This window comes from Podarcis liolepis (assembly GCF_965112155.1).
Source record: "Podarcis liolepis genome assembly, chromosome: 10".
In the NCBI taxonomy this organism is placed as follows: domain Eukaryota; kingdom Metazoa; phylum Chordata; class Lepidosauria; order Squamata; family Lacertidae; genus Podarcis; species Podarcis liolepis.
Window position 1 is genome coordinate 40555985 of NC_139562.1, and position 25332 is coordinate 40581316.

At 41.3% G+C, this 25332-nt stretch overlaps 1 protein-coding gene across 2 annotated transcripts in view; it reads left to right on the forward strand.

The window, feature by feature from the left end:
• The window catches only part of PPFIA2 (PTPRF interacting protein alpha 2), a 269318-nt gene that overhangs the window by 195809 nt on the left and 48177 nt on the right, over nt 1-25332 (forward strand). For both annotated transcript variants that reach the window (XM_083463081.1, XM_083463082.1), the window contains 11 exons: nt 2975-3196; nt 3376-3522; nt 5511-5645; nt 13630-13716; nt 14159-14242; nt 15026-15157; nt 15770-15832; nt 19863-19954; nt 21878-22013; nt 22362-22582; nt 23627-23864. In XM_083463081.1, coding sequence (XP_083319207.1) covers nt 2975-3196; nt 3376-3522; nt 5511-5645; nt 13630-13716; nt 14159-14242; nt 15026-15157; nt 15770-15832; nt 19863-19954; nt 21878-22013; nt 22362-22582; nt 23627-23864 — 1557 coding nt within the window. The remainder of the gene's footprint in view (nt 1-2974; nt 3197-3375; nt 3523-5510; nt 5646-13629; nt 13717-14158; nt 14243-15025; nt 15158-15769; nt 15833-19862; nt 19955-21877; nt 22014-22361; nt 22583-23626; nt 23865-25332) is intronic.

Below are 25332 nucleotides of genomic sequence, written 5' to 3' on the forward strand. Positions count from 1 at the left end.
TATATGTAAATCTGGCACTGCTTCTGGCCCACTACCTAATTTTACATGGCCCACAATATATACCACCACCCTCAATCAGTGAAACAGCAAGAAACACTTTTTGTCACTTGGTCACTCCAGTCTTCTGACATGCATACAACCCATAAAGTGGCCAGGAGAACACACCACACTGAAAACCCAGGGTGCTGAAAAGATACATCGTCAGATTTGATTTTTGCATATGAAATACTAGGGTGCTGATTTTTTAAAAAGTGGAGGCCAATGAAAAACTGTATATAAAGCATTATTAATCCACAGACAAGTACTAATAAAATGAACTGGACTCACAATCCAACACAGCTCTTCTTTTTCTTCCCTATAAGCAGTATTAAGCAGCTTTTAGCCAACATACAATCATATACAAGATCACAGGCTCTTCCAAGTGTCATAACTGAATGGGCAACACAGAAAGCAGCAAAAGTAAGCTAGACTTTCACCAGTAAGAGGAATCTACTCAGCTCAGTTGGCCTATTCTGAGAGACAGCCAGTCAGCTTTGAAAGACTCAGTTAACCATCTCTTTTTCCAGCTACGGGGGTCTCATAGCGGCAAACTGTTTAACTCTGTGCTATTAGGGACATTGGAAAATCAACATGGAGTGATGGAGTACATGCAATACATTTAAATTGTAAGTTGATTAGTTAATGTGTTTTACCGTCTTTGGTAGCTGGTGAAAAATAAGTGATTCACTGTAGTAGGTGTGCTTGTTTGAATGCCAAATTATTAAAAGTGCTTGCCTAGGCTCTTAAAAAAAATAGAAATCTTAATTTAACAAAGCTAGTACTACATCATCAAGTCCCCACCAAGTGTTATAGTCATTTAATTAACTGTTTGCATGGCTCAGCATATCCTCTGAAAGAAAAAAAATGTGCTTCATTTGAAGACCAAATTAGCTGGCAAATCCATCCCACAGCTGCCCATCACCCTAGTTGGCCAGCTGGGGCTGTTGTAGGACAACATGTAGACATTGGCCATGCTGATTCATAAACAGGTTCCCTTTAACAGGACAGCAGCGTAGACTGTAGCCATGTGGTGCCCATGTTGGCTGTAAAGGTTGGTATGGTACCCCCATGTTGTAGCTGCCTGCCTTCCTGCTTGTTCAGAAGGGGCCACTGCAGCACATACATATCATCATTAAGTCTTAAGAATGTTCGTGGAAATCATGGTGGCAGCCTTCATGAGTGTGATGTCTTTGCAATATGGAAATACTGCTCAAAGAAGCTGCAGCTATATGTTCCTCAGTATCTTTACCACACAAATGGATCAGTCATGAAAGCAGTTATTTGTGAAAATGAGCTGATGGATATACTGTATGAACCGGCTCCAATACTGAATGACAGAATTTTCAGCTTTAGCTATTATCATTACACAACAATATTCGTGTGATGGTAGGTGGGGATTTATTATATTAATTTGCAAATAGAGCTTAGTTCGGTTCTGTACTTCACATAATATAATTCCAGTGCTTGTGTGTTTCTAACCTAATGAATCTCAGACTCTAGAAAAAAATATTTATCTATTACAGCTAACATGAATGTAAGCCTATCAGTTTTATCAGCAGCTGTAAAAAAATAATAATATGATATTTTAATGCATGTGCAGACATCTATATTTTTTAATTGGGTTAAAGAAAATAGTAAGTTGAATAGAAAAAATACTGCAAAGAAAAAGCAAGACGCATACTATTATTTCCTGCGGCATCACTCAACCATTACAATGACTGGGAGCTGTATAGCAAATACTGTATAAGCTTTCAAATGTAGACTTACCAGAGGTAAGAGAATAAAAGAGACTAGATCTTTCACAGGGCTACATGTTCTGTCATTCTGAGGGTCATATAAACTGAGCAAGATTTATAACACAGACAGAATGTTATCTGTGCAATTACTCGTATTTGGAGCATATCAGCAACTATGCCCTCTTGTAGTTACACACGATCCAGAACACAAGTGATAACTGCTACAGAAAGTGACATAACTCCATGCTTTTCCCCCACTAAAATGTTGGGGGAGGAATATATGAACAGCTCAGTTGCCAGGTGTGTATTTGCCTTCCCCTATTGCCTGTGATGCTTTTGTTGTTGCTGCAACAAGACACCATGAGAAAATACTGTAAGGAGCTATGTTCAGAAATGGGAAAAGTTGCTGAGGATAGATATTTGAACATAGTTGTGTGAGAGTTTTCCTTTATTTAAATTAGGTTTGGAGTGCTGCCTTTTTAGGCACCTAGTCTCTCTTTCTGATAAAGGATTCACAGCTTTGCATTTTCACTGTATGCCCTCTGCCTATCTAACAGGAAGATTTAATAGCACCTCTGTGTACCAAAGACTCTGCATGTGTGAGTCAGGAGAAATGGAGGACATTCAACACTATTTGCTCCGATGCCCTTTATATACATCCCCTAGACAAAAATTCCTCGATTACATCCTTTCTTCTTTTTCCAGCTGACCTCCCCTTGAGCAAATCTCTATTTTGCTAGCTGGCAATAATGTATTTATTACTGCACTAGTTGCAAAATTTGCTTTGTCTGCAAGTAAGTTGAGAACTAGGTACCAAGACAAGTATCATAATGGGGAGTGTGAGAAGTGAAGTTCTTAACTTATGCAGGTGTGATTTTTGCATTTTGGTAAGTCTGTTTTCCTGTTGTTGTTCAGTTTTGATTCAATTATTTGTATCCCATGCACTCTGACCATTTCCCAACTTGTGTCGAATTGTGATGGCTTATAGCTTTTAGCAATAAAGATTTCATTCATTCTTTTTCTGATAAGCAGTAGCCATCTATTTTGAAGACTTGACCATCATAGAAATCTGAATCATATGGAAAAGTGCCAGCAGTATATTCCTGTTGATTTCATACACTTTGCTCCATTTCTTCACTAAGTTGGTGAAAGTAGGCTAATGTGAGTGGTCTATGGTTTGTTTGTTTGTTTCTTAATAGCGTCTGTCAAATGGCTCCATAGACTCAAATGATGAGACCAGCCAATTGGTGGAACTGCAGGAACTTCTTGAAAAGCAAAATTACGAAATGGCACAGATGAAGGACCGCTTGGCTGGATTGTCTTCCAGAGTCGGGGAGGTAGAGCAAGATGCAGAGACAGCTAGGAAAGACCTCATTAAAACTGAAGAACTGAACACCAAATATCAGAGGGACATTAGGGAGGTAAAAAATTATTCCACCTCCATTTGTTTTCGTTCATCTGTACATTCATTCATTCCTTTTGAAGCTGGTACATCTCAAAGTCGAGTTTAGATTATAAGCCATCTAATGACCTCCTGATAGCTACATGAATACTGGCAACAATTGTAAATTGTAGTCTTTTGATGTATTGTTCTTTTAAGGCAATGGCTCAGAAGGAAGACATGGAAGAAAGGATCACTACCCTTGAAAAGCGTTACCTAAGTGCTCAGAGGGAATCCACCTCCATACATGACATGAATGATAAGCTGGAAAATGAGCTGGCAAACAAGGAAGCTCTCCTGCGTCAGGTTCAGTATCTGGGATCACTGCTAAGAAACTCTTCATAAGTGACCTCTCATCATTTAGCTGAAAAGAAACGCAAATGTGTGTTCTTGCTATGATCTTACTCTGCCATCCAAATATTGGTAGATTTGGATCAAAAGGGAATGAGGACTTTCCAGCAAGAGAAATCAAAGATAGACAGACTCCTCCAAGCTGGAAAGCCCACCACCTGTCCTCTTGACCGTGCCCGTCTTGGCTGATTAGAGCGTGTCCAGACGAGGTGCGGGCCCCTCTGGGTGATATCATCAATTCGTCCCTTGGCACCAGGATATTCCCAGGGGAACTGAAGGAGGCAGTGGTGCATCTGCTCTTAAAGAAAACATCATTAGATCCCTTAGATCTATCCAATTACCGCCCAGTTTTGAATCTTCCATTCCTGGGTAAGGTGATTGAGAGAGCGGTTGCTCAACAGCTTGGTAGGTTTCTGGATGAAACATCGGCTCTCGATCCATTCCAGTCCGGCTTCTGCACTGGTCATGGGACCGAGACGGCTCTGGTCGCCCTAACAGATGATCTCCGCAGGCAGCTGGATCGAGGTGGGTCGGGGCTGCTGATTCTTCTAGACCTGTCAGCAGCCTTTGACATGGTCAATCACGAACTCCTGGACCACCGCCTTGCTGACGTGGGGATCCAGGGCACAGTCCTTCAATGGCTGCGCTCGTTTCTCTCTGGTCGGGGACAGAGGGTGGCGCTTGGGGGGGGGGGAATTGTCATCGCGCCACTCCTTGGTGTGTGGAGTGCCTCAGGGTGTGATTCTCTCCCCGATGCTTTTTAACATCTTTATGCGCCCCCTCGCCCAGCTTGTCCGGAGTTTTGGGCTGGGTTGCCATCTGTATGCCGATGACACCCAACTCTATCTGTTGATGGATGGCCATCCTGACTCGGCCCCAGACACACTGACCAGATGTCTGGAAGCTGTGGCTGGATGGTTACGTGGGAGCCGGTTGAAGTTAAATCCTTCGAAGACAGAGGTCCTCTGGCTGGGACGGGGCGATATGGGATTGAGGGGGCAACTCCCATCTCTTGCGGGGGTGCAATTAGTGCCAGCATCGTCCGTTAAGAGTTTGGGTGTAATCTTCGATACCTCCCTTTCTATGGAGGCGCAGATTACAGCTACAACAAAGGCGGCATTTTTTCATCTCCACCAAGCTAAGCAGTTGGTTCCTTATCTCTCTCGCACTGACCTAGCCACTGTGATCCACGCGACGGTCACCTCCAGACTGGATTATTGTAACTCGCTCTATGTGAGGCTGCCCTTGAGACTGACCCAGAAACTCCAGCGGGTGCAGAATGCCGCGGCGAGACTCCTTATGGGGTCTTCGCTGCGAGATCATATTCATCCGATACTATACCAGCTGCACTGGCTCCCGGTGGAGTACAGGATCAGGTTTAAGGTGCTGGTTTTAACCTTTAAAGCCCTATACGGCCTAGGACCCTCGTACCCATGGGACCGCATCTCCTGGTATGTCCCACAGAGAAATTTACGGTCTGCAAATAAAAACATCCTGAAGATCCCAGGCCACAGAGAGGTTAGGCTGGCCTCAACTATAGCCAGGGCATGCTAAAAAAAAAAAAAAAGTTTTGAACTTGCCATAGGAAGTTTCTTACTCATAAGAGTAAGAAACCACTTGAAGGTGATATGTCTTGGTTCATGAGAGCAAGGGACAAGCTACTGATTGTTCCTATTTATATGTTTTATTAACTTTCCAGTTTGTTGTAGTGTTCATTCATATTTATGCTTTTTCAGTACATCTCTCTATATTAACACTTCTTCAGTACATCTCAATATAAATCATTACATGCTTCACCGGTTGGGTTTGAGAAAGTGAGGAAGATTTGCTCTTCGAGAGCCAACCGGGATGAACCATTGGAAGTCCAATCCCCTGAGAACCGCAGCAATTTCCTGATTCGGCCTTTTATTTATTTATTTAGTCGTCTCATTTCTGGGTTTCAGATGGAAGACAAAAATAGGCAGCTGCAGGAACGGCTTGAACTAGCTGAGCAAAAGCTGCAACAAACAATGCGGAAAGCTGAAACCTTGCCTGAAGTGGAAGCTGAACTGGCTCAGAGAATCGCAGCCCTGACTAAGGTATTGTACACTTGAGAGCAGGTGAATTTCAGAAACACGTTTTCCTTTAACATTGATTTTCATCCCTTTTCCCTTCCTTCAGCACCATCAGCAGCAATAAAACCCTGTTTTGGAGTGGACAAGATGATTCTACTTATTGGCACCGTAAATAAATACTAATTACACATACGACGTTATTTGCTTTAGCTTAATTTAATGTCAGAGGTATTGCTTCGTATTTCTTGTATGGCTTGAGTCCATTTCTCCCAAAATCCCAAAGGAGTTTATTTTATAATACTTTGTATTATAAAAGAGTTATGATTAATCCAATTCAGCTAAAAATCATGAACTTTATTTGCCATTGAATTTTTTCCATGATTTTCCACATCACATTAATCCAAAGAAACACAGTGATCACTTTCATTAAAACAGACCAAAAGAAAATAGACACTTTATTTTCCAGGCTCAGATGAATCAGGGTTGCATGAGAGCATAAGATGGATAGGAGAAATACCCAGTGGATTGTTCCTATAGGAAGCAGTATCACACAAGTTTCATGCAGATATACAAGTTGCCAGTTTGGATGATACAGAAGTTCAAAAAGAAAAGGCACATGTCAATCACATATATTCTGCTGGCTCTTCTTTGCAATGCCTGAAACCACTCTTGTCTTGCCTCCCCACCCCCCACCCCTGTGGACTTAGGCTCCATTTCTATGCACACTTTGTTGGAAGTCCATTCCTCACTAAACTGATTGGCACTCAGTATCTGAATAAGGTGCAAATGCATTTACAGATGTGTTCTGGAACACAGTAATAAAATCTTTGATGGCATGTAAGAGAGAGAGAGATTTTTCATCAGTAACTCAGAAAAGTCACAAAAAAATGGAGGGTTTTTTTAATGCTTCTCGGGTTTCTTTTAAAAAATATACCAAAAGACAATGGCTCGTTCCTGTGGGTATCTGTTCTAATGCTTTTTGGATGTGCACAGAGCCTAGAGCTTGCTGATCGGAAGGTTGGTGGTTTGAATCCCTGCAATGGGGTGAGCTCCCATTGTTCAGTCCCAGCTCCGGCCCACCTAGCAGTTCGAAAGCACGTCAAGTGCAAGTAGATAAATAGGTACCGCTCCGGCGGGAAGGTAAACGGCGTTTCCATGCGCTGCTCTGGTTTGCCAGAAGTGGCTTTGTCATGCTGGCCACATGATCCGGAAGCTGTCTGTGGACAAACGCTAGCTCCCTCGGCCTATAGAGCGAGGTGAGCACCGCAACCCAAGAGTCGTCCGTGACTGGACCTAATGGTCAGGGTTACCTTTACCTTTTTAAAGTAGTTTCATGGGTGAATATCTTCTTCCTTCATTAAGATTCCTTGTAAAGTTCAGAAAAAGTCACACCAAGCTAACAAAGTGATGTGTGAATGGGCCCTCCAATGCACACAGGTGGTTATTTATTTATTTTTTAACTCTTTTCTGTACAGTGAGCAGCTCAGCATGTGGGAAGAAAATTATTAGATGTGTTTTCCTCCCACTCCCTCCATGGAACAAATGGAGAAATCTCCATGCACAGCAGCTCCAAAATGGAGCACGCACAATGCTGCCATAGACTGAAGTGTTTATGTGTCCAGTAGTCAGCTAATATAAGTGACATTAGAAAAGGAAGGTTGCCATGTTCATCCATTGGGTGGGTGGAGGGAAGACAAAAAAACCCAAACAGTATAGTAACCACTCTGTGATTATAAGTTGCATAGATTTCTAGCCTGTTTGAATGATCATTTCAGTATTGATGAGGAGAAGAAATGGGGGAAAAAATTCTTGTTCATAGGAATCCCAGCCCTTCTGTGTCTTTTCAGTTCTCTTCCTGTTAACTAGATATATATGATCTGTGTGTTCCATCTAGATTGTGTTGTGCAATTTATATCAGGAATTGAGTGAGACAGAATGTATATGTTACTTAATTGAGGGCAAAACTACTATTTGGACAACAAGATCACAAGCAATGCAGCCAAATATAGCCAAAAATACATCTGTATCCATTGATGTCACTAGTGACCTCCTCTTTTGAATGCCAAGCAAGAGCCTACTTGGTCTCAGCAATACCAATCAGGGACCTTGTTTGCACTGCCTAGTGTGTGGGGAGGGGGTCAAAGGCAAGTTGCACTCTACATCCCAACTGTGTCAAGGCCCTTAACCCATTGCTAACTTCTCCCCAAATAGTTTTCTGGCCAACTCAGTTGCCAGCTTCATTGAAGCCAGCAGAGAGGGCAGAATCAGGGGAAATCAAGGGTCCTAGTGTATTACTGTTACTATGTTTTAAGTTTAAGCAAGCTAATCAACACAACTGACTTCTTTCCTAAAAACAGTGGATAAAAGCGAGAATAGACTTTACTGGAACCCTCCCCACAATTCGCTCTACTAAAAAGATGCTTAATGTATTGGGCCCAGAAATCCAGATTTTTTACTTCTGACACATTATTTTCTGTTGATCAATTTGTATAAGATTTCAAATGTTACATAGCAAGAAGAAAACTGACATCAATTTAAACTGGTCTAACACATATGAAATCTGAAATCTTGTTTTTCCCTCTGGTGCGATCAACAGTTCTTAGGTGATCACACTTACCCACTGATTACAGTTTTGGGGGCCGCCTTGATGTGGATACAGAAGAGATGTGCATGCAGTTTTGCCACTGATACTGAAGTCAATGGAGGAGTCCTTGAATATTGGGTGGGAGTTCACATAAGAACCTCCTGTACTAGGAAGTATTGGTAATCTGATAAAACTATAGCCATGTTATGAATTTTCTCATCTTATAACTACTCTATAGTAGGCTTGTGTTGTTCATAACATTGTGTTTCAAATAATAATAAATATATTATAAATGAATGAAGAATTCTAATTCAACTAAAGTAAACCTATTCTGCACCCCTAAATTTAAATATATATTGGATTGGATCTTGACTTAGTCATGCTTGAAGCAGCTTGAAGCACACCTTAAGTGCACTGGTTTTTAATGAGTCTGTCTAAGCATGATTAAGTCTGGAGCCAACTCATTCTTAGTATATTTTTGGAAGTTGCTTGCGACCAGTTTCTCAGTGAGTTCCAGGGAGAGGGAGTTCCTGAACGAAGAAGCAAAAGTGCAGCAAAACAAAAATAAGGAAGCATCCAATGGAAAAGACCAAAAGAAGTATCAAAGATGCTGAAGAGAAATGCACTTTTTATTAGTGCCCAACAAGTTTCAGCCCACTTCCTCAAGGGGTTTTATGTTTTCTTGTAAACAGCTCAAAAACATCCATGCTGAAATTGCTGCAAGACAAAACTCCTCAACAGTTCTTCCAAGGTTCCAGAGGGAGGGAATCATCATGTCTAGGATAGTGTTTCCTCCTTTTTTGCTAGGATACAAAAGGGATGAGTTACGCAGCTTGCCAGACTGGCACCTCCTTCCTCCTGCCTGCCTACTTTGTTTTTATCTCAATACCAGCAGTTTGGTTGCTCCTTCATAGTATCAATTTCATAGTATTAATGCAGTCACGCTGAAGAGGAATGTCAATTTACAGACTATGTACCTCCTTTTTCAAGCAAGCAGTTCTCCCTAAATCAAAGCAAAAGCCAGTCACGAGGCCTAGCTTCTGATCTATATGCATGTATAGTGGATAACAGATTTCAGTCTCATACCCTCCAACATTTCTCTGATGAAAATAGGGACGTCCCATTCCTTAATGATAATTTTACTATTTATACTCCACACATCTTACTTGGTTGCCCCAGCCACTCTGGACAGCTTCCAACGTATATAAAAACATAATAAAACATTATTAAAAAACGTTTCCTATATAGGATCACCTTCAAACAGCTTGGGGGCCTGATAACTCCATACCCGCCAACATTTCTACAATGAAAATAGGGACACCCTAAGGAAAAGTGGGACATTCTGGGATCAAATCAGAAACTGGGACGGCTTCTCCAAATTAGTGATGTCCCTGGAAAATAGGGACACTTGGAGGGCCTGCAGTCTTCATGTCCTGGGGAGGCTGTTAAACTTTCCCACTCTGAGAGATAAGGAGACAACACAGAAACTGAGTTTTTGGGAAATGATCAGGAGATTTATTAAAAATTGTGGGATAAGCAAATTATTAATGGGAAGATGTGCAAACACCAGCAAATGCAGAATGAATGCTCTTTGTCATTTAACCACCCCATAAACAAATCAGAATGAATGGTCAGTACAGACTGGACATAGTCTAACCACCACAAACTTTTTGCAACAACCTGAATAAATAGGCTATCTGGAGGAACCCTAGTACTCAGTGTGATCCCCAATTTCAAAATGAGAATATTTTCAGCACTTTGCATCAAAATAACATCAACTCAATCAACAAAGGAAACTGTGTTGAAGAAATATGCTCTGAAATTGTTGTGTTACTTAAGGGTAGTTTTTGTGCAACTCCAAAAATGAAATCTCTGTCTAGACACTAGAAGATAGCGCCAGATATCTGCTGGACTTACACAAAGTGCCCTAAAGGCATTCAAAGACCAATTAAATGGGACTCCAAAGAAGGAAGACAATCTAGACATTTTAACCCCAGAGAAGTTCAGTCATTGCATTAAAAACAGATGAGAGCAAAGTTTTCATCCTGAAGTGATAACATCTATAAGCATTTCAGAAGTGTATTTCATCCTATCCAGCTGTAGCCTCAACCCCAGGAAGCATTTTTTCATTCTTAATTTACACTCGGTATTGAGTGTTTTCAATCAGCCAACCCTGTGGATATTCTTGATGTGGCCTTAGTGTCACACTTTGGCCTACAAAATATGATGATTCTATTTTTGAAACCTACCCAAATGATACCTTTGTTGACTTTTACCCAGGGATGAAGGAAAGAATGATGTTCAGTTGTGTCTTGCCTAAATCAGAAAACAGCACTTCATTGTCAACCTGGCTAAGCGGTCTTTTCCTCCCACCAAAGACTAGAAATGCTGTATCCATAACATAAGAATAACAGTGATACCAAGGATGCTGACCAGGGTTGGCCAGGAATAGTTCTTATGTGCTAGACAGTCTAGGAATGATGGTCTCCTGACAAGAAATGAATGGTCAGGACTCCACAGAGATACATGTGATATTTCATGCTCCAACAGGATGCCATCAATAATAATAATAATAATAATAATAATAATAATAATAATAATAATAATAATATCTTTATTGTCATTGCCCCCTTCGGGGACAACGAAATTACTTGACTGCTCCATAAAAACACTAATTAAACAATACAGTATAATACAGCAAGGGAGATTAGATGATTTTCAAAGTCCGGGCTTTCCATTCAGGGCCAAGATCGCTCTGGAGAAGAAGCTGTTCTTAAGACGGCTCGTTCTTGTCTTCATCGTCCTGTATCTCCGTCCCGACGGCAAGAGCTCGAAGAGACAGTGACCAGGATGCAATGGATCTTTTACTATGTCCAGTGCCTTCCTATGGCACCTTGTGGCATAAATCTGCTCTAAGGTGGAGAGTGGGCAGCCAACAAGGCCCATAGCCCATAGCCAAGGTGGAAGAAGATTTATTTGCCTTTCGCCTAATGTCCCTAGTGGAAATAAAGTTAGCAGACTGGATCAGGAGACCAGTAGGCTTCCAACTGTGCAGGGTGAATGCTTCATTTTAAGGTAATCAAGTATTAAGTTTCAACCAATCAATATAAAGTGCCACTCCTACCCATGATCCAGAAGATCACAGAGTGCATATTGATGTAAATCAAGAACTGAAATGTTTCAGTCATTATTGGGTTTTACCTCAAAATGCAAAATCACAGGACTATAGTGTTAGAAAGGACCCTAGTGGTCACCTAGTCCAAGTCCCTGCAATGCAATTACCTCAACATGCAGTCTCCCATCCAATCTGAAACCAGACCAGACCTGGCTTAGCCTTTGCAAATGTGCTAGCAGTTTTATTGCTACACCACTATGTCTACCTTAGCTGCAATTTTGGTAATCAAAATCTTTTAGATGCAGTTTCTTGTGGCTATTGCTTTTGCCTGTAGGTTTTCAGTGTTGCAGTCAATAAGGGCCTATATGCCTTTGCTAAGGACAAAGAAATGTTGAGCCTCACCCTTTCTTCATCCTCAAAGTAAATTTCTTCTGTAAGCTTCAGGGGGTATTTTTCTATGTTCTTACTTAGACCATTTATCCTCAAGGGGGGAAAAGTTGCACATATTGACCTTACATGATCAAGCCTTGGTGAGCCTTTGGTTCATGTGAATTCCCCTCAGCCCACCTGTTCTCCTCTTCCGGCTACAAAGAGGTGAAAAGCAGCTGTTGCTTCTGTTTTTAACTAACCACTGTTTAGCATTATATCCATTCCCAAACAAACTGTGCTTAACTTTGAGTATGGTTTACTAAGACAGCCCAATTTCTGGCTTGTTTCAATAAACCATTGATAAGATTAATCACAACTTTGAGTTCAGACTAAACTTACTGCTATCCTGCAGTAAATTGTAATGGAGGTGATTTCTGATGTCAGAAGGAGGAATAGGGAAGAGGGACCAAGGTGCATTCTATGTTAAACCATGGTTTAGCGTTACATCTGAATGAGGCAACTGTGGGCTTGTAGAGCTCTTAACATTTTACCTGAATAGATGGGAGGTCTTTCTTTAAGCACACCTCTCAGCCAATTTACAGGTAAGAAAAAAGTCCACTGTCAAACAAATTATCAGCTTCATTTTATGCTTGGAAAGGTGTTGAATCGTTGGATGAGACTTTATTATTAATATTAAATATTCATGTTGATCTGAGTGCTCTTTTTATCTTGTAGCATATACTGACACATTATAAAGAGTGTCTTCTCTTAATTTTGACTTTGGTCTTGTGAGTCGCCAAGCCAAATGCAGCCCATCAGCTACGTATGGTCATCTGCCTAGGGTACTGATAATCCTTCTGCTTTTGCTCCCTGCCTGGGACTGCAAAACAAAAACAGGGGAATTGCCAAAGACCTGGCAGACCCTAGTCCAGGTGGGCTGCATATGGCTGGGTGGGGTTGCAGGTTGTGCCCTACAATGTTTGCAATGAACTTTAATTTGGGCTGAAAGGGGTTAACTAGTCCAAAATCCAGAATTGGTCATACTCAGAATAGGCCCATTAAAATCAGTAGGCCTAAGTCAGCAATGTTCATTTATTTCAGTGGGTCTACTCTGAGTATTGCTAACAGGGATACAACCCATTATTCATTCTGGGTTAAATAAGGAGTAATTCACATTGAGTTTTTTTAGAAGTCCATGGCGTGTGTTAATGGGACATGCAGTAAACATAGGTTCCATTGTGATACATTACCTAACTGAGCATTTGCTCAGATCGTTGTTCACTAAACTAAAGAGTGGCATAGCCAGACATAATGTGAGCAGCTTGTGGAACGACCAGACACCTGCTTTGCATTCACCACAAACTCAGTAACCCTTTCATAGTAAGCCCGGGAGAGTTATGATATTTCCTTTAGTTATATGCTTTCATATCTCTTAGGCAACCTACCATAACATTATTCTAGAGATGACTAACCCATTTGGTTTAGTATATTCTGTAACATAATATACATTGTTTTTGTTATGATAGATTGTAGGATGGTCTATTTTTTAAAAAAAATAATTCTGGCATTGGCTTCTCAAAGTTGTGTTCTGGTCTTAAGTTTATCCAAATTCCAATCAGGCTTTATATTTGCCATAATTGCTTCAAGATCCCTCTATAGAGGAAGAGTAATTCTCACCAGCCAGCCATCACTAACCTGAAATTTCCATACCTAGGTTGTTAGCTTTTTTAGCATCCCATTGTTTTTAGTTCATCCGCATCAACTGCCTCATGTCACCCTATTGTAAGTGTGGTTTATTCTACATAAAATTCTGTCAGTTAAAGTATTAAATTTGCGATCACACTTTTCTTTTGAGCATTCTGTGCTGTGTTCTGTTCAGTGTTGGTGTCTTTAGTTCTGATTTTTCAATTTTGTCCCTCTCCTTTTCCTTGAATTGTTAGTCTGATCCAACCTCTTCTACCTCATCTGATGATTATCAATATGTTATGGAAGCTAAACTGCAAGAAATGATCTCCATACGTAGGAAGGTAGTCCTACTGGACTTTACTTTCTATTGCTAAATAGAATCCATCTAATTTTGTTTTCTTATTTTTAAGAACTCTTTTTTAAAAATTTATGTATTTCTTTTATTGATAATCAACCATTGTGCGGTTCAGTGCTTAAAGAGCTTACAATTTTATGATGGCAGGTTTGTGTTCAAACCATGCACAGTCTGCATGTTACATTTGGCTGATTTCATTGCTCATAAATAACTCCAATGTTTTGCTGGATGCTTGGATGTAACAGGCCTTTGTAGCTGACACATTTCAAGCAATGCTGTTCAGCTGCCTGTTTGAATAACATTTATTTTTGAAAACTAAGTTTGCAGTTAGTAGTAGCTTGCTTTACATTTTCTTTAAAACAAATTGAGATTTTGGCTCAGAAAGCTCTTTAAGTTTCAAAGAAGTGTGTTTATTTATTTTTATATAGGCAGAAGAAAGGCATGGCAACATTGAAGAGCGCATGAGACACTTGGAGGCCCAACTGGAGGAGAAGAACCAGGAGCTTCAAAGAGTATGTGTATTGTTGATCATTTAATTTATAGTTTGACTCTTCTAAGCTAAATGTATCACGCTGTTTCACACAGTCCCCCTTATACCTAAAAAATGAGTCTCATGTCTAGAAGCTCAACTGGAAGAGAAGAATTAGAATTTTCCCCGAATTGCTTACATTTATTTATTTTTTGACTTGATGAATATGAACGGAACAACTATCAGCTATTGAATGTGCGCAAATGTTTGCCTCAGCAGTAGTGCTAATAAATTTTATCCTCTGGCAGTATTTGTTTTTGCTGTGCGCTACTGTACCACGGGTACTGTGACACAGGTGGCACTGTGGTCTAAACCACAGAGCCTAGGGCTTGCCGATTGGAAGGTTGGCGGTTCAAATCCCTGTGATGGGGTGAGCTCCCGTTGCTTGGTCCCTGCTCCTGCCAACCTAGCAGTTCGAAATCACGTCAAAGTGCAAGTAAATAAATAAGTACCGCTCCAGCGGGAAGGTAAACGGCATTTCCGTGTGCTGCTCTGGTTTGCCAGAAGCAGCTTAGTCATGCTGGCCACATGACATGGAAGCTGTACGCCGGCTCCCTCAGCAAATAAAGCAAGATGAGCACCGCAACCCTAGAGTTGTCTGCGACTGGACCTAATGGTCAGGGGTCCTTTTACCTTTACCTTTGCTGTACCAGGGTATCATTACTGTGATTTCAGTTACAATAATCCACCACTCGTGTTTCACTAATGATGACATTTTAGATAACTTTGGAACCGCCCATTTTGTTTCCTTGATACTTTACTGAAGGCAAGGCAAAGAGAAAAAATGAATGAAGAGCACAACAAGAGATTATCAGATACTGTGGACAGACTTTTAACAGAATCTAATGAGCGCCTGCAGCTACATTTAAAAGAGAGAATGGCAGCATTGGAAGAAAAGGTAAAATGAGCAAAACAAATGGTTCATATCCAATGGTAGTCATGCTCAGAACAGAATCAATGGATCAGCCTAAGAAGAAATGTACTAAGCTGCCTTTTTCTTAGAGTATTGGTCCATCAAGCTCAATACACTCTGAGTGTATGACCCAATTGAATATCGTCCCATACTTACCTTGATTTGTATTTTTGGTTTCTTTTTTCTGTTCTTGATACAATGGGGGGGGGGGCAAATAAATGCTTAAGGCATGATCCCTTGCCCATCAATTCTTCCCATTCCTTTCCTGTATGTGAAATCCTCACTGACTTTCCTTCCTGCCAGCTCTCTTCAAAACTCAATGGAGCTACTCATGTACTCATGGGTACTTGCAGTACACAGACTGGGCCATGTGCTTAATGTTTAAAATGTCAATCCTGTGTTGATGGCAAAATGTCAGTCCAAAATTGATGCCGTCTGATAGCTATCAGTGTTAATAATAGAACTTTTAACATATTCATAAAAGGATAGTCAATACTTGTTATTACAATAGGAAGCATGAAAAAAATGCAGATTCTGCAGAAATGCATTTTATTTTGCTGTAATTTGTCTCTACTCTTGATCTTTTCTCTTTCTTAGAATGTTTTAATACAAGAATCAGAAAGCTTTAGAAAGAACTTGGAAGAATCATTACATGATAAGGTATTCTTTATTTCCTACCTGCATTCACCTTTATTTTAAAAAGCAACTGATTACCAAAAAAGAAGTAGTAATCTTCAGAATTCAAAACCTGAAAATGTTCCTAAAGATAATGGAACCTAGGGTTGTATCCAACTAAGATGCTGCAAGAGGAACAACTTCTACTTGTGCAAGGGATTCTCTCTTTCCACGCCCAGTGGCGTCACAACGGGGAGTGGGGGGGGCAGAACGCCCGGGTTCCATGTCTGCGGGGGTGACAAGAAGTCACCCCGTGGTGGCTCGTGGTGGCACGAGCAGCCATCACGCAGCCGCAGCCACATGTGGAGGATCCTCCATTCGCTGCTGCAGCTGCGAGCAGAGGATCCCGGCGCCAGTGGCAAACCACTAAGTACAGTGCATGTGCGGTGTTGCACGCATGCGCTGTACGTAGCAACACTGCACATGTGCTGTATAGTGGTTTGCCACCGGCGCCGCTCCAGTGCCGTACGGACAGTGCCGGGATCCTCTTCTCACAGCTGCAGCCGCGAACAGAAAATCCTCCGTTCGTGGCTGTAGAGGCGACGAAGGGATGCCGGCACCGTCTGTACAGCGCTGGAGCGGCGTCAGCAACAAACCGCTATACAGCACATGTGCGCCATTGCTACGTACAGTGCATGCGTTGTACGTAGCGACGCTGCACATGTGCCTTACGTAGTGACACCTGCCCCGGGTGTCACATCGCCTTCCTTCACTCCTGCCCATGCCTCCCTTTGTGTGCCCCTTGCACCTCCTCTGTCGGGATCTCCGCTCAGCCAAGCTGAGAAAGCTCATTTTCTTTCCCCGAGTCCTTCAGAATCACCTCCCGACGAATAACGATCTGAGCCTTTGATAAGGCTCCAAGGCACGTTCCATTCAGCAGAGTTTCCAGCACAGGAAAGAGATGAGAGGTTTGGGCTACATTGTAAAGAGTTTATTTCTAAGCTACGCAGTCAGAAAAGACTTCCCCTCTCTATGAAAGCAGAGAGCAACTGAACAAAGGAACAAAGGAAAAAGGAAACCACTAACGTCACATCCCGTCTCCCCTCCTGTGAGACTTTCCACAGTCTGGAAGCTCTCTTGAATGTAAACAGAGTCCTGTGACTCCAAGCAGCTGCACAGTGATAAGAACAGAAACAAACACCCTCTATATCTGATAGGGAGCTCCCTCAACCCTCCAAATCAGATCGCAGGGGGTGCAATGGAAGGAGAAGGTGGAGAAGTTTCATTGTGTGAGCAATTAAACTGGACAGTGCTATTGTTCACACATCCAAGTGAAGATATGAGAGAGCTACATGCCACACAGCATCAACATTCAGCCATACACTACAGAACCCTCACCTCTGTAGGCTGCAACCCTCCGCACATTTCTCTGGGAATGAGCCCCAATGAATGCAACTTACTTCCAAGTGAGCACGCGTCAAATTAGGCTGTACACGTCAAGCAGTGTTCATTGGCCTGCTGATAATATTTATGGACCCTAGTGCAGGCATGAATTGCCCCCACAAAATATGTGGGCTGGATCCATTTGGTTGAATGAAAGACTTTCCCCCAAACTGCCACATTCTTATGTAAGTACCTCCTTCCCCACTCTAGAGATGCGTTTTGATTGCTCTGTTTCCATAGAATGCTCAGTTCTGGGTGGTCAATGGCCAGAAACTTATTGAGGACATGAGTCTTGAGCTTTCGGCCCCACATCTACCCAATCCTGACAGTCATATTAAAAATAGCATCAAAATTGCCCTTTGCAAGTCAACACAGCTTAACCCATGTACCATTGATTTAATGAACCAGTCAAATTCATTACAAACATTTATAACAAATGCCATTTTTCTAATTCTTTACCAACCTACAGCCAGTAGATAACATAAATTCAACCAATCATATTTAAGTAAGCAGAAAGTAATTTTGCTAGGTATCAGATTAAATAGAAATAGAAGGAGTGGAACGGGAAAGAATTGTGGCTGAGCCCTGAGTCTAGGGGCAAAATAACGGTTAATACGTGATATCAGAACCAAACATGAAGGGAAGAAATTGTAGACAAAGACATTTTTTAATTTGGCTGCCATTTGTTCCTAAAAAGAGAATTTTCAGAAGGAATGGATGGGATTAGACTTCTGACTATGACTCATGAGCTCCTTGTTGCTTCATTTGTTTATTTTAATAATTTGTTGGCCACATTCTGTTCCAAAGAATGGTACCCGAAGCAGTGTGCTTCCTTCCAATTATGCTTATCCCCACATTTTGTCTATACTTGTTGTCAGGAAGAGAGTGAATCTTTTTGGGGGGTGGGGAGAATGTCATATTTAGCATTTATGGAATGTAAATAGCTGTTGCCTATATGTATTTTGTGCAGTTGAAAAATATGTTTCCAGGATTTATTCATGTATTTGGTTTTTGATTTACTGCATTTATAGCCTGCCTCACCCCTCACCCCCCGAAGAGCTCAAGACTTACTTGCCCCATGTTTTGTCCTCCTAACAACCCAGTGAGCTAGGATAGGCCAAGAGAGAGTGGATGACCCAAGATTCTTCAGTTTTCTTCTTGTCCTGAGTGGGGATTTGAACTGGAGTCTTCCTAGCCCTAGTCTGACACTCTAACCACCATACCATGCTGCCTCCCCCTCCTTTTTACATTTTATTAGCTAAAAGTACAGAATAAGTGGCACAGCAGAAGGATGCTATGATTCTTCCTGATACCAAGAACAAGTGGGGGCAGGTTTCAAAGGAAGAGGTAGATCCTATTTTCCCAATATCGTACCCTCCAGATGTTTCATACACCAATTTCCATCAGTCAATGCAGCACAGCCATGATAGCTGCTCCTTAAGGGCATTCAATGAGCTGGATCTGGACCTCTTCATACTTAGAGTAGAATACTGAAATCGATCCTTTTAAAATGACTATTCCAAACCTAAGTCTGGATCCGAGCCAAATGATTTTCGTTGAAAATTCAAGCTGCGTCCGTCCCCCCCATTTTCGATAGAGAAGTGTCTAGATTCCTGTTGTTGTTCTTACTATATTAATTTAGGAATAGTTTCTTGCTTATGCAGTTCACCTCTGTTCCTTGAGGGCTAGTGGTTTTATCATGCTAAACTGAGCTCAAACTGCTGTACTAGACCTTTTTTTAAAAAATAGGGGAAGTGTTCTTTGTCCTCGATCCTGTTATTTGTTACTGACTCATAAGAACAAGTAAGAAACAATTGATTCGAATCTGATGGTTTTCAGTGTGCCTCAATGACAACTAACGTTAGCTGGATTTATGTATTTGTTGCAAAGTGTAATTCTTTTAAGAACTCTGTACAGTCAAACCCCGGTTCTCGAACTTAATCCGTTCCAGAAGCCTGTTCGGCTTCTGAAATCTTCAACAACTGAGGCATGGCTTCCGTTTGATTGCAAGAGCTTCCTGCACTCAAGCAGGAAGCCGCATTGGACGTTTGGCTTCCAAAAAGCGTTCGGAAACCAGAGCATTTACTTCCAGGTTTTCGGCATTTGGGAGCTAAAATGCTCCAAAACGGAGGCGTTCAGGAGCCGAGGTTTGACTGTATAAACTTTAAAACAGCAAAGAAGGAATGCAAAATTGGTGAAAACTGGAATCTTTGGGATGTATTTATGGTCTTTCATATTGTTATGTTTGGCATCGCTAAAAATCACCAATGATTAGTTTGTCTAGCTAACAAAGGAATTTTTTTCTACTATTCTCCCATTAATAATTTATTTTTCATATTGTAAAAATATCTCTGGACGTGTTTTGTTGGGCCGTTTAAAATGATTAGTTGGTTTGTTGCAACTTTAACCTTAATAAGTAATGCTAGTCAATAAGTAATGAGTCTAACAAATTACTTATTTAACAAATATTAGTTTTAATGAAAATAATATTTTTACAACCCCTTGCTAGGCTGATACAATGTAAGTTGGTACTTTGTTGCTGAGAAGCTTAATGTTATTAATTTTGATAAATGTAAGTTTTGATATAAAAACATTGTTGACTTCTTTTTATTATCATTATTATTATTTTCAGGAAAGATTGGCAGATGAAATAGACAAGCTGAGAGTTGAACTTGACCAGTTGAAAATAAGAGCAGGTTCTTTAATTGATCCCACGTTGTCAAGGTAGTCTAAGAAAACCATAATATTTTCTTAATTTTAATATATTTAAAATCATACTATGATGAAAATACTGTTTGCAGTTCACCATCCACCATGTGTTGCAAGCAGCCTTTGAAAATGTTATCATTTTAATCATCGTCATTTTCTAAGGCACTGGGTGAAGTGCTTCCTTTCATAACTGCCAATGGGAAATCTGCTTTAGGCATTTATAGGTTGTTTTACGTGGGTTTTGAGAAAGTGGTGGCAGGAAGAGCAATGGACAAATAAGTCTATGCTTAAATTCAGATGTGATGAATATTACATTAGTTCTCCTGATTATAATGCTAGCACATCTGTCCCATTTTCTAATGTTCCTTTCATGTTGCAGTACCTGTTGCATTGGGGAACCTGTAGCATTTAGTGCTAACGTTCATTCACACCAGTGGTCATGGTGTGACACACAGTGAATGTCACTGGACGAGGTTGATGCTCCCCCATTCATCCTTTCACATGTGTGCTTCTGTTTCTCCATTACGTCCCCATGAAAACAGCAGAAAGAACTGCATGCCAGTGTACCACCCCCAATTTTGTCCCTTCCATGATTTTCTGGGTTAAGGGGCTGCAAAGTGATTTTTTTCTAGTAACAGGTAGGTAGCCATGTTGGTCTGCCATAGTCAAAACAAAATTTTAAAAATTCTTCCAGTAGCACCTTAGAGACCAACTAAGTTTGTTCTTGGTATGAGCTTTCGTGTGCATGCACACTTCTTCAGATACACTGAAACAGAAGTCATAGTGAGAGGGTGGGGAGGGGTATTGCTCAGAAGGGTGGTGGTAATGGGTGGTTGGCTGATAGGTGTGGTAAACCAGTTGACAACTGCAATTGGTCTTACAGGAAAAAGCAAGGGGTGAGATGGATTCTTATCTCATTATACATATGGACTCTTCTCTCATTATACATGATAAAGCTATTTTTAGCCATCTCACCCCTTGCTTTTTCCTGTAAGACCAATTGCAGTCGTTAACAGTCAATAGGTTTACCACACCTATCAGCCAATCACCCATTCCCACTACCCTTCTGAGCAATACCGCTCCCCACCCTCTCACTATATATAAGGGTCTGGTGACTTCCGTTGCAGTGTATCTGAAGAAGTGTGCATGCACATGAAAGCTCATACAAATAACTAACTTAGCTGGTCTCTGAAGTGCTGCTGGAAGGATCCCCCCCCCCGAATCAAATAACATGGAAGTGAGTACTAAACATGCACCATATGCCACTGGTTTTCAGGAAATGGCTTTTATGTCCTGTGACAGTTCACATGCAACTCAGAAATGAACAGTTATGGAAATGGAATAAACTTCATGTAAATGCAGCCTGTTTCTGATTTGTATGACTTTTATATACAGTTACCCATAAGTCTGTTCTGCTTCATCTCCACGTTAAGTTTTATTTCAATCTGGGGAGGGGGAAAGATCACATTTCAAGTGTATATTTAAGTGTGTCTTTTAAAATGTATCTTCTCTCAAAATACACCCTTGTAAATGATGAAACTTTTGAGCTGAGAATTATGCAAACGCTAGTGGGAAACTTAAGCTCCATCCAAGAGTTGTTCATTTGATCTTGAATCCTTGTTGATTTCAACCCAAATCTTGTCAGTTCAAGTTTCATTGCTCTCTCCACACCACATTGACTCTCAGGGAAACGTGTCATTTTGAGTTTTGCTGATTCTTTCTAGTTTCCATTCAGATACATCACAGAGCTTTATTACTCTCTTAGGATTTCAGGAAATCACCCAAAATTGTTTTCTTGATGTATAGAATGAAATTTCATAGGATAAACGTCTCCGCACATTGTAAAACAGTTGATAAATTATTGATTCTTTAATATATTTTTACAGTTTGGCTTATTTCGTTGCATCTGCTAATTCGTGTGCTGCAACTGTTTTTCAGACCACATCTTGATTCATCAGCAGAGCTGAGGTACTCTGTGAGCTCCCTAGTTGATAGCCAACCTGATTATAGGTCTACTAAGGTAATAAGAAGACCTAGAAGAGGCCGTATGGGAATCCTGAGAGACGAACCAAAGGTTTATCTTGTTCTCTTGTTCTTTGTTTATTAAAAGCAGTGCTCCTATTATAGTAATGGAAATCGATAAGTTTTAGCCATAGTGGTTCAAGGAGTCTGGATGATCAGTGATAGAGGCACAACATTCACTGCTGCTCAGGAAGATTGGCTTGGTAAGGAGGAACAGTACTCCAGCCAAGGCCCTGCCTCAAGGCCATTCCTCTTTCTGGAAAGTGACTCTTGTACAAGTGGCCTGAGAAAACTAAAAGGTGTTAATCAATGTTTCAACGTGCTAGGCTTACTGTTTTTAATTTCTCTCAAAATTAACGTTTGGAATGAGGCTGATCGGTATGCATTTCTTTCCAATTAGGTGAAATCCCTTGGAGATCATGAATGGAGCAGAAGTCAACCGATGGGTGTTCTGAGCAGCCATCATTTTGAGAGTGACACTGAAATGTCTGACATTGATGATGACGACAGAGATACGATATTTAGCTCCATGGATCTTCTGTCGCCAAGTGGACATTCGGATGCCCAAACCCTTGCTATGATGCTTCAGGAACAACTGGATGCAATCAACAAAGAAATCAGGTACTTGTACATCACCAAAAAGCAGAGAGCTTTCTCATCCCAGGCAACAAATCGTGGAAATGCTTGCAATAAATAAAATGGGTTTATTCACATGCATCTGGCTGGTCTCTGAGGGAAGCAGAACAACCAACTTAGGTGGAATTTTATTCATATCAGCAGTGCAATCCTGAAACACATATTATGTATTTTTCAAAAGAAAAGGCAAATGTGTATATTTGTTTAAGAGAATTTGTATATCGCTTTATTGTCAACAAAACCAGTAAGCATTTAATGTCTCCCCAAAAGTAGACCCTCTAGTTCAGCTATGTTCATGTAATATACAGCCATAAGAGACAACTACGCAATACCTTTCAGGCCCCTTAACATTTCAACTGTTTATTGTGTAGGTTTTCCACCTTTCAAGGTGGAATGTTTCAGCTGTGGTGAACCTTTGAAGCCATTTAAGCAACTGATTCTACAAAATTACTAAATCAATTGAAATAGATGCTCTGACTACAATGTACATCATTATAATGTTTGACATTTTATTTTATTTTTTATATTTTGCTGGAAGCCACCCAGAGTGACTGGGGAAACCCAGCCAGATGGGCGGAGGTATAAATAATAAAATTATTATTATTACGGTTATTTTCTTATTTAAAGCTCACCAATGGGTTTCCAACATGATGTACTGGTGAAGCCTATATCATTTGTGAAAAGCACCTTATTAAACTGTTGCCAGGGATCAGGGCAAGGAAGCAATTCACTGTACAGTGGTACCTCTGGTTACGAATGCTTCTGGTTACGAAAGCTTCAGGTTACGAGCTCTGCTAACCCAGAAGTAGCTGCTCCTGGTTGCGAACTTTGCCCCAGGATGTGAACGGAAATTGCGCACGCAGCAGGAGGCCCCATTAGCAAAAGCACGCCTCAGGATAAGAACGTTTTAGCTTAAGAACAGACCTCCAGAACGAATTAAGTTCATAACCAGAGGTACCACTGTATTGGAATATCACTCACATGACATTAGCTGTTTTAATTCTGCTGCCTCCCAATTCATGTTTATAGGTTAATCCAAGAGGAAAAAGAATCAACGGAATTGCGTGCTGAAGAAATAGAAAATAGAGTAGCCAGTGTAAGCCTAGAAGGCTTAAACCTGGCCAGAGTTCATCCTGGCACATCTATTACTGGCTCCATTACAGCATCCTCCCTTGCAAGCTCTTCTCCTCCAAGTGGGCATTCTACTCCGAAACTCACTCCCCGCAGCCCAGCCAGGGAGATGGATCGTATGGGCATCATGACACTGGTAAGAAAATGTACAAATACAGTTTTGTGCTGATCGGTTCATTTATTTTATTACTTCTCTAAATAAGATTTTTTCCCCTATAGCTTGTTTCTTTTCCTGCTCATTTATTTATTTGCCTATTATTATGTTTTTGTCTGTGGTAGAATCACGTTGACCATTAATACAAAATTCAATAAGTCTTCATATAGGGCCATTGCCAGTGTTACACAAGATACAGTAAACAATAAAAAATAGTAATGAAATGAATTCATGGGTTGCTGGGATAAGCACTCTTCATTATGTTTCCAGTCAGTGCTCCAGAAAGCTGTTGATACCAAACAATGAAAAGTTTTGCAGCCCTTTAAAGACTTAACAAATTTATGATGGCATTCGTGTAAGAATCCTTAAGTGCTTTTCCTAATAAAAGGACTTCTCGGATATATCATGTCTGTTTGCACAGTGTAAGGAGGCAGAATCCGGTGCTAGGCCTTGGCGGCTGTGCTGTAAAAAGACTATAGGGCGGGGAGACCAGCTGAAGCTGATGAATGGCACCCCACACCACTGAGGTCACCTGAGCTTCAAGTGACAACAACGAATCCAGAAATATCCCTAATCTGTGAACCTGCTCCTTCAGAGGGAGTGTAACCCCATCAAGAGGAGGCAACCTTCTAGCCATCCCAGTCTAGGGAACTGCTCACTAACAGTGCCTCAGTCGGAGTGCCCCATTCTTAACTGGATTTAGCTTCAGTTTGTTGGCTCTTATCCAGGCCATTACCAATGATCCAGCACATCCACTCCCTCACCTGCAGATATAAATAGAGTTGTATGTCATCAGTGTATTGCTGACAGCATACTCCAAGCCTCTCGATAACCCCACTCCGCAGTTTCACGTTAAACAGCATAGGGGATAAAATCAAACCCTGAGGAACCCCACATTGAAGGCTCCATGGGGCTGGAGAATACTCCACAAGCAACACCCTCTGGAAACAACTATCCAGATAGGACCAGAACCACCACAAAGTGGTGCCACTCACCCCCAACTCGGACAGCTGCTCCAGAAGGATACCATTGTCAGTTGCATTGAAAGCTGCTGAGGGCTTGAGGAGAATTAACAGGGGCACATCTCCCTGTCTCTCTCCCAACAGAGGTCCTCATACAGGGTGACCAAAGTAGTTTCTGTGCCAAAACCAGGCCTAAACCCTGACTGAAATGGATCTAGAAAATCAGTTTCCTCCAAGAGTACCTGGATTTGGTCTGCGAGCACCCATTCAAGAACCTTGCCCAAGAAGGAGATATTAGCAACTGGGCAGTAGTTGGTTAGGTTTTCTGAATCCAGGGAGGGTTTCTTGAAGGAGTGGTTTTACCACTGCCTCCTTCAAGCAGGCAGGGACCACCCCCTCTCACAAGGAGACATTAATCACCTCCCTAGCCCAGCCTGCTGTCCCCTCCCTGCTAGATTTTACCAGCTCAGGGTCCAGGGTGCTAGTGG